The sequence below is a fragment of the Monomorium pharaonis genome, chromosome 2 (assembly GCF_013373865.1).
Source record: "Monomorium pharaonis isolate MP-MQ-018 chromosome 2, ASM1337386v2, whole genome shotgun sequence".
NCBI classification, from domain to species: Eukaryota; Metazoa; Arthropoda; class Insecta; order Hymenoptera; family Formicidae; genus Monomorium; species Monomorium pharaonis.
In genome coordinates, this window is record NC_050468.1 from 4,681,492 (window position 1) to 4,697,545 (window position 16,054).

General features: G+C 29.4%; 1 protein-coding gene across 2 annotated transcripts; it reads left to right on the top strand.

Moving 5' to 3' along the window:
• The first annotated feature begins 3,220 nt into the window (after positions 1–3,220).
• LOC105839368 (tubulin glycylase 3A) lies at positions 3,221–16,012 on the top strand. Of its 2 annotated transcripts, none has more exons than XM_012685639.3 (14): positions 3,221–3,376; positions 6,289–6,574; positions 6,661–6,885; positions 6,999–7,219; positions 7,476–7,603; positions 10,097–10,370; positions 10,460–10,673; positions 10,782–10,872; positions 11,144–11,314; positions 14,267–14,520; positions 14,683–14,882; positions 14,958–15,245; positions 15,354–15,554; positions 15,628–16,012. In XM_012685639.3, the coding sequence occupies exons 2-14, from the start codon at positions 6,424–6,426 to the stop codon at positions 15,859–15,861; spliced, it is 2,652 nt and encodes an 883-aa protein (XP_012541093.2). In that variant the 5' UTR covers positions 3,221–3,376; positions 6,289–6,423; the 3' UTR covers positions 15,862–16,012. The 2 variants fall into 2 exon arrangements, with proteins under 2 accessions (XP_012541093.2, XP_012541094.2); XM_012685640.3 differs by having other exon boundaries at positions 3,222–3,376; positions 6,661–6,873; positions 15,628–15,861.
• The last annotated feature ends 42 nt before the right edge of the window (positions 16,013–16,054 follow it).

A 16,054-nucleotide genomic window follows, 5' to 3' on the forward strand; every position in this document is an offset into this window, starting at 1 on the left:
ATAAGAGAGTTTCTTACTTATAATAATATACCAAATTCTCTATTTTTGTAGCACTATATTTTTAAATAAACATTTCTTGTATTTCAAAAATTCCTTTATTATCCTTTTTTATACAAAAAAGCAATTCCTCTTTGCACTATAAAAGAAATCATAATAAATTCAAAAAAGTATCTCAATAAAGTTCCATTAGAAAATACTATTAAAATATAATTTTAAATTCAATGCGAATTCTTATAGAACATAAATAAACTTTATATGCATTACAAAAGGAACTCGGAATTGGTGACATATAAAAGAACTTGTTTTGAACTCTTAAGAATTCTTTTGGTGCAGGAATGGGTTAGAAAAAGACTTAATTTCAAAATTTGGGTGTTTAAAAAGAATTGTTTTCGAATTCGTTGTGCTATTTGGAACAATTATTTAAAGTTGAGTGAAATTTTGGTACAAATTTTTGTTGCGCTAATTTTGTTGCTCAGTATACATTATACATTCGTATAATAATACGCTCAAGTAAAAAATGAGAATATGTAGTTAAATGTTAAAATGTATCTTGAGTAAAAGTTTTGAAATGCTTGAAAATAAAAATACTTTATAACAAATATCAACTAATTATATATTAGTAAATTAATGCCACTACATAACAATAATCTATTAAACAAATAATTTCATAATTAATTGTTAGACTTTGTCACCTGATAAGTTAGATGATATGATCAAATACCCATAATTCTTATACGATCTATAATACCACTTGTTATTCTCATTTATTTATTATTATTATCAAGAGTATAGAAAAAAATAGATGATTATTATTTTACATTTAATCATTACACTCGTTTTTGAATCTCTATGGCCGGTATTCATAGTCGGATCTTATATTTAAGATCATCTTAAGTACTGTCTTAAGATGCCATCAACCAATCACAGAGCCGTATTAGCATCTTAAGACATTGCTTGAGACGATCTTGAAATAAGATTTGACTATGAATACCGGCCTATATGTATTTTTTTGCTTTGCTAAAATTTAGCTTAAAAATTTAACACTAATTAATCAAATTACTTTGAAAAATTAAAATATTATAGCAAATGATTTGTCTCTCTTAATACATCATATTGGTTAAAAAGAACATTATAATAGAAAATACATTAAAATAAACGTTAAGAAATTTTACTATGATTTGTTAAAGAATAAACAAAAAATGCGTGAATGAAAGTCTTAGAAAGTGTTCCGTCATAGCTGGAAAATAAAACATTTTTGCTACCTTTTGCTAAAGGTCACGTAACCTTGACATTCGCTCACAATCAGTACAAGTATTACTTGTAAGTTAAATAAAAAACGTAGATAATATCTCGGTAGCATAAGGTCATGTAATTGGAAAAAAACTACATTAGAAAATAAGTTTAAGTAATTAAAGATTCATGTAATGATATAACATGGTAAAATTTTCAAACTTTTGAATTATTTCCTTTTTTCTGAAATATAAGTTAATCTTTTTTAATATTAAATTAAATTAAAGTTAATTGCTTATAAAATTAATTTAGTTACGTTAACTGATTTAAGATTGGTTATATTGTATGAATAAAAAACAAACTTATTTAAAAGTTATTTTAAAACTAATTGACTTAAGTTTAATTAAAAGTTAATTTTAAAGAAATTATTTATATCAAATTAGGTATTCGTAGTTTTTTAAAAGTTAGATTATTTAAAATAATTATTATAATATGATTCAAAATAAATTTAATATTTTATTTCAAAATTAATTTTATATAAAATAAGAAATAATGTTTATTACGTGGAAATATATTTTTTAAATAATTTTTTTACAAATAGATATTACAAGTTTTTAATTTAGGAGAAAAGTTAAAAAATTAAAATTTATGTGTTTTAGAAACAACTGGTTGAAATTAAAAATTAAATTATTTAAAATGAACTAAATTAAAAGTTATTAACTTTTTAACTTTAACAAGTTACTATATATCTTGCTCTTTCTTTTGTATGTACTTATAACATTATTAGTTTACAGGAATTATTTCACAGAAACTCGAACATCGGGATAGCCAACTTCATCTTTCGCTGTCTTTGATGTTGACCGACAACGACAGTAACATATCAGTCATGTAGATCATTTCTTCATTTAATTAATATTTTGCTGAAACAAATTCTTCAAAATTTTGAAGTATCGTTGGAGATCAAGGCGCGCACGCGCGCGCCTTATCTCGCACGCGATCAACGCCGAATTTGGCATCAGAAACTGAATTCGGCCGGTTGCCGAAAATAGGCCGGGTTATCAAACAAAGATCGAAACCATCCCACCCCCCTCGTAATTAACGATACCAGGCCGGGCGAACGATTCATCAACCTACCACCTGCCGCGACTTCTCTACGTGTAGATGCTACCGTGTAAGTGGGTCAGAGTGCATGCAAAGTCGAGGAACAGAATGTGGTCTGATTAACCACGTGATCGCTTTGACTTCCTCGCCTATATTCCAACGGAGGTCATGCGGCGGTCGTGCGGCACTTGTGTCGCAGGGGGGTGCGGAGGTACCTGGTACGCTACTCGTTGCGCTCAACCACCACCCGCGCGACTCACGTGTCCAGGAACGTTTCGTTTGCTGTTGCTACCCAGGTTAACGTGATCTAAGACTTGTCCATAGCATGTACGCACCTATAACAATTAGAAGATACTCGAGAGCGTGTCTTATCAAAGCGAACAATCTGCGGGAATTACCTTTCACTTTCGTTAAGTTATATTGTTTTCAAACAACGATTATGACAATTTTCTGATTATATTATGATCATTGTTTTACAAGGAATAAAATAGAAGCAATCTTAGATAACTTTTCTTTGATAAGACAGTATACGACAAAATCTAAAAGAACTTCTTATATCAAACTTTTTCCTCAATTAGTCTAGTCTGATTAGCTCCTTTTTTAACACTTTTAGTTATTAATACTCCTAACATTTTTAGTTATTAATTACCATTTTATTTAGTTTTGTTTCTATTATTTATAAACGCTCCGGGCTGTGCTTATCCATTTGTTTAAAACGTGTATCTCGAATGGTGTTCCGGTTTAGGAATGAAAGTGTTAATAGATCAGGGAAGGAACGAGAGAGGTTTCGATTTAAATGATTTCGTCGATAACGCGGCGGAGTATCAGCGCGATCTTATTACTTCTACAAGGGGCGCTTTAAACACCCCTGGGGCGCGCGCCTGCGAAATATCTGATTCTACCACCTGACTCGCGTGTGTCCACATCGTCATCGTTCAGTCTTGCCTCCACTTCCATCCGGGCGTGTTTTTCATCTTCCTAAACATTCGTCGCGCGGCTACTAGTTCTCCACTCGACTCTTAGAAGAGTATCGGAGATTCAACAGGTATCAGAAGTGGCGCAATGAGCTTCGTCCACATAAAATCACAATAGCCGATATTTATCTTCGATATTTATATTTAAAACCCCATCTTAAGTATCTCATACAGCATACAAACATTAAATTAACATTTCAAAAATGTTAAATTACACGTTGAATATTAAATTAACGTTGAATAAAGCATTGTAAAATTGTTCTATTGAGTATATGTCTATTGAATTACAAATATTGCAATTTAATGTGCAAGAACATTACTTAATATTGATTTAACATTTATTTAATGTATGCGCAATGTAGATATATAAAGTAACAGCTAATTATGAGTCATAATTATGGATCAAATTTCCAAATTAAATGTTTTACAGATATACATGTATTAATAAAACTGCAGAAAAATTTTCACATTTTTAATTTTTGAAAATCACTTTCTTAATCTTATTCAATGTTTAAGAAAAAAAAAACGGAAAATTACATTTAATATATTTCTTTAATAAGCTCTCTAAATACTTTGTTAATAATTCTTTGAAATTATTCTTTTAGTACATTTTTTAGTACAACTAAACATATCAAACATATTATTTAAAAAATAACATTCATGTACATTTCATTATGCCATAATTAAGACATGTAAATAAACATAAAAAATTTTTTTTTTTAATTTAGAGTAGCGCTGTTTATTGAATGTATATGTATGTACAATAATTTTTCTTTGAAATATTATTTATTGTTTACATTGGGATTAATAATTTTATAAATGTTTGATTATTAAATTTATATGAATTAACATTAATTTTATATGAATTAAAATTTTACATAATAAGGACTAATACTACTTTTAAAATTAAGATTCTTTTTAGGACAATTTAGAAACATGTTTTACATATTTATTTTATATAATTTTTTTAAGAATGTAAATATTTATATCTCCATAAAATTAAAAACCTTTTGTGTTTTTATATAAGGTTTTTATTAACAAATTAAATTTGTATATTATTCTAAAAAAACACATTTTTTAAATACTATTACATTATTACATCTTCAACATGTAATATAATTCTTGAAAATGATTATTGACATCAAAAGGTTAGCTTGCTATCTGGTAACGCATGTAAATTAATATAATTTTTTAAAATTCTTGTATGTGTGTATTAAAAATTTATTTTTATATAATAAAAAAGTATATAATGTAAAAATTATTTCTTCTACATTATATAAAAATTTATTTAATGTTGTTTCAATGTATCAACATTAAAACGATTAATGAAAAAAACTTCAACATTAATTTTATGTTGAAAAAAACATTTATACTTTAATATTCAACATTGGTATTCATATATAATCATATCTCATTTCAAAACTTTCTTAAGGGGATGCTGGAGTGACGGTCAAACTTGATCGGGGTCGATAATGTAGAATCATTCTGGAGAAGGATTTTTAATTCTGGAGAAGGATTTTTAATTCTACGAAATCAGTAAAAAAATAGGCCTAATTAAAAATAATAACGTTCAATCGGTAAAACAGACGACTCCAGCATCCCCTTAAATAATATTTTAAGATGCTAATACAACTCTGTGATTGGTAGATGACATTTTAAAATAGTACTTAATTATGAGATGGTCTTAATATAAGAGAATCAACTGTGAATATTGGCTTATGTTTTAATAATATTTTTTCAATGTTGTGTGAGTATTGTTTTAAGGTATCATGAATTAATCATGAAGCACCGTATTAGCATTTTAAAATATTATTTAAAATAATCTCAAAATAAGAATCAACTAATATAAAAACCGAACGTAGCAATAATGAATGGTAAAGCATAAATCGTTTTTTTTAACCTAGAATCTATATTGAGTTTTATAAAAAAAATTTATGTGTTCTTTATTCTTGCAATGTTTACCTCAAGTTCTGTTTCGAAGAATTATAGGGTAAACTCGGGTAAGATGGTCATATTTTTTTAAATGCGAAAAACATACTTTTATTTTTATTGTTTTTTAATAGCGTTTGGTATATTATTTCACTGAAGCTTTAAATATGTAAAACTATCGACATTTAAGAGAAAATACTTAATAAAAATTTTTTATTATCAAAATAATAAAACATGAACATTGGCCATCTTTCATAACTTTTAGGGAAAAGATGGCCATAGTATTATAGAACAGTTGGCTATACATTTTTTTTGTACTTAACATTTATAGAATAATAAAAAAACTTATAATTTTACATATTTAGTTTTATTGCCACATATTATCACATATTTAATTTTAGTTTTAAACATTTTTCATATTAAATGTTCACACAAGTTTAAGATCAATTTAACTCATTTTATCATTACTAAAAAAAACATATATGATATGTAAAATTAAAATATTAGATGCATAACTTAATTCTCGTGTTTTTTAATAAAATATATACATAAATACTTATCCCGAAATGTCATGGACTATCTTGCCCAAACTGCAAGAGAAAGATAATCATAGTATTTATTTAAAAAATAGAAAAGGAAATAAAAAATATAAATTACACATTACAATTTACATACTTTTGTTACGTAGGTAACGTTCATTGCGACAGCACAACTGTAATTTATTCGACATTGTGGTAATTTCTAATGAACACGTGAAAAACTTTGCAGACAGTTAAAAGTAAAAACGTGATGTGACATCCACAATATCATTATTTCGAATAATATACGCACATAAACTAGAGTAAATATTGATTATCTTTGAAAATAATTACGAGAACACATTATTTAGCAATTATTGGAGAAATTATAGCCATTGACCATCTTTTCCGTATGGCCATCATACTCTAACTTACCCTACATATTCTACATTAAATATTAAGATTATTTTTTAATAATAACGTTTTTAAGTCTAGTCAAAAAATAAGTGGTAAATGTAAGTTTATTTTCTTTTAAGGGTTTCAGATAAAAATACTTCATTTAATGACTCCTTTTGCTGCTATCTATCGGAAATCTATTTGGATAATGAAGAATACATGAAAGTTAACAGAACGCTTTTGCGGATAACCTTTACAATTCTCAAGTCCGCTACATGAATGCCAAGGATGGATCCCGTTCAAATCTGGAAAGCTCAAGCGAGGATAATAAGAACAAAACAGAGAATGTCGAGAAGGAAGATGAAAATCCCGGAGAGGAAGTGGTGACAAAGACGGATGCGACAAATTGTGATACAGAAGTCAAAGGTTTGAAATAAATGTAAACGTAATCACTCAAGTGTGAATAAATTACATATATCATAATCGTATACGTTCATAATTTTTTTTTTAAGAGAAACCAGACTGTTCGGAAAATAAAAATGAGTCGTCCTTAGAACTGCCTTTAGAACCAACCCTTCATGAGCGGTTTTTGTGTATCAAGCAAACCGTGAAGGACGCTATAGCTGCCCATCATACTTTTATGATTTACGGCAAGTCACGGGTCATTCGCGATTGCATGCTGAAGCGAGGATGGTGTGAGAAATTTTATCGTAGAAACAGCGGCGGTAATAAATCACGTACAACTTCATAATTACTCTAATGTATTGCTCGGTTTTTTTTTTCAATGGAGCATTGTAGCACTTTTTATGTTGCAATTTAGACATTACGTTTTAGAAGACAATATTTTCAGGCGATCTGCATTTCGGCGTCGATTCCAGTCCGGTACTTCTACTGGCTAGTATCGGCGATCTGAAGGATCAGCAAAGTAAACGTCTATTAATATCGAGAATGCTCACCAATCACACCGTCGATTTCTTATGGAACACTGGATCTGACTGGCCCGGATGGCCTGCCCAAGACAACAAAACCACTGTGTTCAATCGATATTGTCGAGCTGGATTTACATCCAAGGTATCATCGTGAATTAAATAACTTTAATTATCACAAATATTAAATTTTAATTTATATAATACAGTTATTTCTGTAATAACAACAGATAAATTTTGTCGAAAACTTGGCTGGCCTGACTTTTATAAAATTGCTTTTATAAAAGTCTAGATAAGTGATGTAGCGAGATAGGCGAAAAATGCACGCTTCTCTCATGAACGCGATAGCGAATTGTCAGAGGTAAAGCTACATGTATGTACTTTAAAAATCAATTATTCAGGTGGGCTTGTGTTCAAGCGTCAGGCAAATGCACTGGTATTACGAAGCTGGAGTGGCTAATACTTTGTTTCCGCGTTGCTATAACATATGCCAGAGCGATCAGATGCACGCCTTCATCGAAGACTTCCGGTAAGAGTTTAAGCTAGAGAAACCTGTACACTATATTATTTATAAAGTTGGAGCACTTGCGATTTTTTCGCATTATGAAAAGTTAAATATCTCATTGAAGAAAAATTGTAGAACAATTTTTACAAATGGATTTTGAAGAAGAGATATAGTTTTAAATTTGTGTTTTAGCATTTTGTTTCTAAATGACATTCTAAATTAGGCTAGTAATCGATTCCTATATTTGAAACCGTCTTAAATATTGCTTTAAAAGACATCATTAACCAATCACACAACTGTATTAGCATCTTAAGATGGTCTTGAAATAAGATTCAACTATCAATACCGGTTAATAAAATTAAAAATTGTTATTTTAAAATATTTTTTACTTTTTGAAACTTGATGAAACGTCATTAGACAAAATAGACCTAATATTAAAAAGAAACTAACAAAAAGTTATTTTAAAATATATTTTTTATTCCTTTAAAATATGCTTTTTAGAAAAATTAATATAATAATTTTTTTTTATGATACATAGGCTCCTTGCTAAAAAATTCACTTTTTACCAAAAGTTCTTTAATTTAAAAACTAAAGTTTACGACAAAATAACAAAAATGTTAATTATAATGTACTTAATTTGCATTAATTTTTATAAACGTTAAAAAATTTTTTTTTATATTCAACGTTTCATAAAAATTGTAAGTGCTTTAAATTTATAAATAGTAGCGCATACTATACATTTGAATTACAAGAATATTTAATATACATATATAAAATTGTTAATCTTTATCTCCTCATTGTATCTTGGGGAATTAAGTATTTTTTTAACAATAGAGATCTTTAATTGGCAGTTCAATTATATTACTTCAGTTATAGCTTTTTATTTATAACTTAAATAATGACATATTCTGTACAGTTATTTAGCTTTTATCGACAAAAGTTTGTTTTTGAACTTCCTTTCTAAGTTTTTAAAAGAAATTTAAATATATATATATATATATATATTTTAATATACCAGATAATAGCTAATTATTACACAGAATCTTATAATTTATATATATATATATATATATATATATAAAATTATAAGATTCTGTGTAATAATTAGCTATTATTTGGTATATTAAAATATATTACATTTTTTTGTTCAATTTTAATATGCTTTTTACAATTTATGTAAAATTGTACTTGGAAACACTTTTTTAACCTTAGCTGTGAATAATACTTTTATTTTTATATCTTTTGTGTATTGTAGATTATTATGTTTCAATGCAAAAAGAAGATTAAATTTAAATAAAATAAATGTGAAGACAGTGATTAAAAATATTTTAATTAAAAATAAAAGATATAAAAATCGTTACAATGTATTATGAAATTTCAAAATTACTTTTTCTCATTTATATAAAATTTAAGGTGTTTTTTCATACAATTTTGCGTTTTATTTTACTTTTCCTCAGGTATAACATGATTGATGGAAAAAATTAAGCAAAATTTACGTGAACAATTTTATAACAGGTTGATAGCAAAAATTAAGCAAAAGTCGTAAATCTTGTCCGTTACTATTGCCAATCTGTTGATATAATAAACTTTATTTTAGTTTAAACATTATGTTTTTACAATTATAGATTACACTTGATAAGGACCCAAAACAAGGATCGAAACGTCGTGTATACTGGTTTAATAAAGTGGCCAATCAGGTCGTTCAAAATAAGCAAACTTTATTATATTTTCGACGTTTGCCAACATTTTCTAAAATTACAGACTCTGTATCCGATTTGTTGCCTTGAAAAATTTGTTGCATATTTCGTTGAAAATCTGTCTCTGCAAATTATTATTATTTGGATATATATTAAATTATAAATATTTTGTACAAATTAACTCAAAAGACAAAAAATGTAGCTTACTATATTTTCTTTGAGGCTACATTTCTAAAACGCTCATTTTTATTTATGTTGCAAAAACATTACTATAATTAAAGAATTATTATAAAATATAAAATATAGTATTATAAAAATTACAATATTATCTAATAGAAAACATTTTCTAATTTACATTCTTATTTTCAAAATTTTATTTTTAGCTTTTGTTTAAAAAAAACTAAGCGACATACCAGTATTGAAGAACTTCTAAATATTATTCTTATTTCAAGTATTTTATAAATTCATATCCGTAAACTTATCATAAGCTCATCAAGTATTAAATTTTAAAATATATTCTGAATCTTAGTAATTTAATATTTTAATAAAGATTATTAAGTTAAAAAACTTTGCTTAGTATTTTGAATTTTCTTTGATAAAATTTTATAATATTCTTCAAAAGAATATTATTTTTTTTAACTATATGATAATAATTTTTTATAATCTATGATGGATATATTTTAAGACTATTATTAGGAAAATATTCTTTGTTAAAGATAATCATAACTTAAAAAGAAATAAGCTGAGTAATCGCTATCCTTAGTAGTAGAAATTATATTTTTCTGTATCGCTATATGTAAAAAAGCTAATGCTTCGTTAGACTTACAAGCTGTTCGAGTCTCTTAAAATGGTTAGTGGATAAGGCCAATGTCGAAGACGAAGACGCCGTCCGTTCTCCAACCGGTACAGTGCCTCTGAAAGCCCTTGACTTTGCGATCAAAAGATGTAGCGATTATATCAGCGTCCAATCGCATGAGGATATTGATCAGGAAGCTGAAAGGGTCTGGTCTCACCAGTGGGACCAATTTATCAGCTGGTATTATCAGATCGTACGCGGTCAAGCTCTCTTTGTTCGTACTAACGTCCCCTTTAATGTAAGATATCTGCTGACAAACTTTTTCTCTTCGCTTATATCAATCATAAGTGTATTTTTTATCATATAAAAATATATTGTACTTAATAGAAATATATCCTGGCTTCGAAACACATATTAAAGAAGATGAGAAAGTATTGGCCGCAGATAGACATGGACGGTGTAATGAATATGTGGATTCTGAAACCTGGAAACAAGAGCCGAGGACGTGGTATTGTTCTAATGAACAAACTAGAAGACGTGGTAGCGAAAATAAATCCAACAGGCAAACCAGACACGCGATATGTCGTACAGAAATATATTGGTAATAAGACTTGCGATTAATAAGATTAATAATTAACGAAACGTTAGCTGATTAATGGGAAGTATTTACTTTTAATTAGTTAAGTTAAAAATAATTTTTTTCTGTTAGAACGGCCATTACTGATTTACAATACAAAATTCGACATAAGACAATGGTTTATCGTAACATGCGCTCAACCTTTAACTCTCTGGATATATAGGTACGCAAATATATCAAGGATGTTTAGATAAGTCACGATATTTCGTAAGATCGCTCACGCCAGAATTAACAATCACAATAGCAACCGAATAAAGAATAATAATAGTTTCAAAAGTAGGGTAATAATCAATTTATACCTCGCTGACGTTAAAGCACGCAATTCTGTTTTCCAGCAGTCAAACTTGGATATAAATATCCATACAGTATTTAATTAATCGCTAATAAAATAGCAGTCAAGGTAAAGACACTTTGAACTTATTGCTTGTTTATAGAGAAAGCTACCTCCGTTTTTGCTCACAAAAGTTCACTCTGGATGACTTCCACGAGTCGATTCACCTGTGCAATCACGCGATTCAATGCAAATATGATAACTGTGGTGACAGAGACTCTGCTCTACCCACGGACAATATGTGGGACGCCACGACATTCAAGGAATTCCTCAGGTACGAGTTACGTCACATTGTAGATATATAAAGAATAATTTATGTAGTCCATTAGCATTCCTGTGTTATGTAATTATAAGTATATTTATAATCATTTCTTAAAGGACTATTTTCACTTTTCATACTATTTTATATCCATTTAAAAGAATTACTTTTCTAAGAAAATAATTTTTTCAAATAAATACACATACACACACACACACAAAATGGTACTAAAAATAAAGTACATTTATATTCTTTGATATTTGAATGCTCTTTATAAGTTTTTTTAATATACTAGTAAAGATATTTTTGATGTTATTTGTAAATCTGTATGGGTATCAAAAAACACTGTCTCATTGTTGCCATGATTTAAGATTAAGAAATTATTATAAACATAAAATACAAAACATTTTTATAATTATATAAAATAATTCTCGATCAAGCTACAATTAAGTTAAAAAATTGAGTTTTGCAAAAACAATAAAGTTTTTAAAAAAGAATTCAATTTTTTACTTTTTTGAAACCTTTTTTAATCGGAAAAATTAAACAGTTAATATTTTTATTCAATAGCAATTCGGAGAAAAGAAAATGTTGTGAATATATCTCCTAAAAATTTTGAAACCAAAAACTAGATGAAAACTAAATTTTGTAAAATATTTCAAAGAAAATTTGTAGAATTTATTTACTTCAAGCATATACAATGCCAAGAAAGGACTTGGTTTACAATCAAGGACTTATTCAAGCATCCATCCCTAACTTACAAATTTTTTATCACACACGTACCTCCATGCAACCATCCATTTAACTATCCATCTATCCTAACCGATACATCGCATGGCTTTAATTTATATCATTAACATATCAATTCTTATTACTTCGCTATAGTCCTACATTTTCTCTATCGCACGAATTTTACTACAATAATAAACTTTATTCTCTTCAGCATCTCATGGCCAACAAGAGAATCCTATATAAAATACAGTATAATCCTATCTAAACATTTTTCTCGCACTATCATCACTTTATTTACAGTCTTTTCTTTCACACTTATATATATAACTAATACACCCTTTTAACTAATCTCCCTTGCTTTATTTATTAATTTTTACGAAAATCTTTCCTTTTTTCCCTAAACATTCCTTTTGCCTTCTTTTACTAAAAATTATTTCTATAATTCCTAGCTTCTATACCTTACTAGTTGCCCTTATTCATTTCTTTTCCTAGGATGTCTATCACAACATGACATATCCTATTATATCGTTCTAATCGCAAAAGTCCTGTCTTAATACAATCTAATCAAATCTCGTCGTTCTTCTTTCACCTATCATTTCATCTTTTCTCTATTTACAATCTTCTTACTACTTATAACTATATTCGTTTAACTTTCTATTTAAACCTTTCCCTATGCGTTCTAGTTCCTCTGCACTTCCTCTCGTGATCATTCTCTCTTAACCTAATTCTACATCTCTATTCTATTCTATTCTAAATGTACCTATCTAATTTTACTATCTACAAGCTAAAAATCAATTCACAGCTCCGTCTTCCATCGTACTGCACACTTATGCCAATCCTTGTCCTTACTGTCGCCCTCGTGTCCTTCTTGTACCTTCTTTCAATCTTCTCTTCTTCTGGCTTCACAGTTTCTAATTTTTCTGGTTAACGTTATCGTAAGCTATTTTACAATCCATCCATAAAGAGGGTGAAAAACTTTTGTTTCCCTCTCCCTCTCTGCACAGTATAAATCACAATAAATAATGTTCCTTACTCCTTTACCTTGATATTTCTTTTTGTCTCTTCACTCTCCTACAACTCTGTATGTTCCATCCAATAGTTTCACCAAGCGGATTTTCCTTCTCCTTGCCTATGTTGTTTCTTATTCGCTTTTTTTCTCTTCTTTTTCTAGTTATGTATTTCCAATTCCATTGCCTTTACAGATTTCAAACTTCAAAATCTATTTCCTCTCTTTTCTTCATTTCCTTTGTCTTGTTTCTGATCCAGAGAGCCTTTTAGTTTACTCTTCTTTTTCAATTGGTCCTCGTAATTCTTTCTTTTCATCTCTTTAAAATCTTTTACATTTTTATCTTCTCATTTGTACAGTCTTTATTTTACCAGATCTTATGATCCATTCTTTTTCTTTTCTCTACGCCTATCTATATTGTTGCTTTCTGGATCAATTCCTATAATATTCTTCCAGAATTCTGTCGCCTCGTTACCCAGGATCTGCGTTTACTTTTTCCACTTTTACTCTTGTGTATGCGTTTGGCTTCGTCACCCTCTCCTATTTTGGTCTTCTTTAATTCTGCAGTCCTTTCCTCCTCTTCTTCTTTCTACTTTTCAATTTCATCGCCTAGAGGCTGCGATCTGCGTCCACTCTTTTCTCTACTTTAAAATCCTTACTCTTATACAAACAATTTCCCTTACTATTTTATATATTTTTTTAAATTTACCTATTACTATTATATATTTTGCCTTACATATCTATATTATAATACCTCTCTTTTTTACTCATCTACGTATATTCTCGTCCTTTCTTTCTCATCTGATTATCTCTCTAAATCTAAATCTATGATCATAACCTATCCCTTGCTTACTTCTATTTTCTCTAACCTTATTCTATTTCTCTTCCGTTTTCTTTAACTCACCTTTTTACCTTACTTCCCAGTAAAAACACAAAGTTACATGTAACTTGGTGTTTGGTGGGTTAATTCTTTCTTAACCGCATTCTCTAGCCTTTTTCTATCTCCCTTTACCTCTTTTTTTTCTCGTTCCTATACGTTTTCCCGCGCTCATCTATGCATCTTAACCTCCTTTTAGCCGCGATCTTTTTACCTGTCTGTTATTCTTTCTTCCTGCTTCTATCGCGTTCCCTTCAATTTCCCAGCAACTTTACTTTCCTCTTTTCCCATTTTCTTCTATTTTTTATCCTAAATCACTATAACTCAAAAGTTCTTTAAATGAAAAATTCTTCAGATCTCAGGGTCACAGTAATGCATGGGATGACTTAATCTATCCTGGAATGAAACAAGGTCTAGTGGGCTCGTTATTGGCCAATCAAGAAGCTATGGATCGACGGAAAAACAGTTTCGAACTGTACGGTGCCGATTTTATGGTCATGGATGACTTTTCTGTATGGTTGATCGAGATCAACAGCCATCCGGATATGAGCTACTCCACTAGTGTTACTACGCGATTATGTCGACAAGTGATGGAAGATACCATTAAAGGTAGTCAGCAGTTTAATCTAGACATTTATTATCTTTCTCTTACCCTAATAGCACAATTCATTAGCCCCAATATTAGCTAACTGTTGGCCAAATAATATGTGTTGCTCGGGTATATTACGTTATTATAGAGTTATGATTAAAATTGTGTTTTCGCTGATACAGTCGTGATAGACTTTCGAGAAGATAAAAATGCAGACACTGGAAACTTTGAGTTAGCGTATAAGCAGAGAATGCCAAGCTGCCAGCCGTACTTAGGCGCAGCTTTGTCGCTTCAGGGTACTCGTATCACCACCTGCGAGAGGAAATCGAGTCTATATCAAACTCAAGATTCGAAATCCAGTCTAGTCACAAAATCTCCAATGGTGAGTTAGACAAAGATAAGAGATAATTTCTAGCACCGTCAGATCGAATATTAACAGCGTTTCATTTATCGTCAGACGAAGAAGAAGTCGATAGTGCATAATGATATTGGACCAGAGATCGTTGATCTTATCGAAGAATTGGAGATTCAGCTAGATCAAGAGTTGCATTCTTATTACAATACAAATTCACCCAAGTCGAGATCAGCACTGTCGGCGACTGTACCGGCGAAGGCTTTGATTTCTGAAGAGAAAGTGGAAACCGTAACAAAGAGTACTTCAGCAGGTATAACTATTAATAAGACACCTATGAATACATCTATTAACAAGACAAAGTCACCAACTCCGTCCAGAACTAACGTCCAGGTAATTATAATTGAGAAAAAGCATCGCTATATTCAAAATTGATTTATAAATAAATAAAGATATAAATATAGTTAAATTGATACTAATACATTCCATTACGTTCTATAGAATCACACAAAATCTTCGAATAACGGAAAAAGATCATCGAATAAACTGACACGAAAATTACGCACGTCCACCGGTACTATAAATAACAAATTGGATACATCTCCAAGACAAACATTGATCTCGAAGATCATGGCTCTTCAGGAGCAATCGACAAACGTGGCGCCTAAATCCGAGAAACCGTTGAGAAAAAATGATGAGAAGGTTAATACACAAACTCTTTGTTATGACATATTCAGTGAATACTTCTTTTCCTAATTTCTCTTTTGTTTATCAGATTATTAAAACTGCCATGCGAGACGCCGTGAAAAAGTACAAAAGAAACGTATCTGTCCGGCCGGAAGTACCGCCACTGCCATCTCTACTTATGCCAACAGCGAATATTACTTCCATGTCAATGGCGAAGAGCAAGAACCGGAGCTTCCCAAAAAAACAAATACATCATAAAAGAAATAAAATTCTAACGAACATCTCTGATATGTATGCTGTCGGTTTGAGCTTGACCAAATAATCAAAAAGCTCATCAGTTACTCGTTGTTTGTTATGTTTATCTTTACTGTTGATCAATTCTTCAATTCTATCTACAAGTAAATATGTATACAACTAATAAATGTTATATCTCTGTGATTGATAATGAATAAATGTTATATCTCTGACAATAATTTTATTTCCATCAATGTAAAAAATAATTTTAGGATATATTT

Excerpts from the sequence above, each read along its gene's own strand:
- LOC105839368 (XM_012685639.3), top strand. The coding sequence starts at position 6,424 with ATGAATGCCAAGGATGGATCCCGTTCAAATCTGGAAAGCTCAAGCGAG. Across the intron at positions 6,575-6,660 it reads TTGTGATACAGAAGTCAAAG|AGAAACCAGACTGTTCGGAA; the intron begins GTTTGAAATAAA and ends TTTTTTTTTAAG. Across the intron at positions 10,674-10,781 it reads TGTCGTACAGAAATATATTG|AACGGCCATTACTGATTTAC; the intron begins GTAATAAGACTT and ends TTTTTCTGTTAG.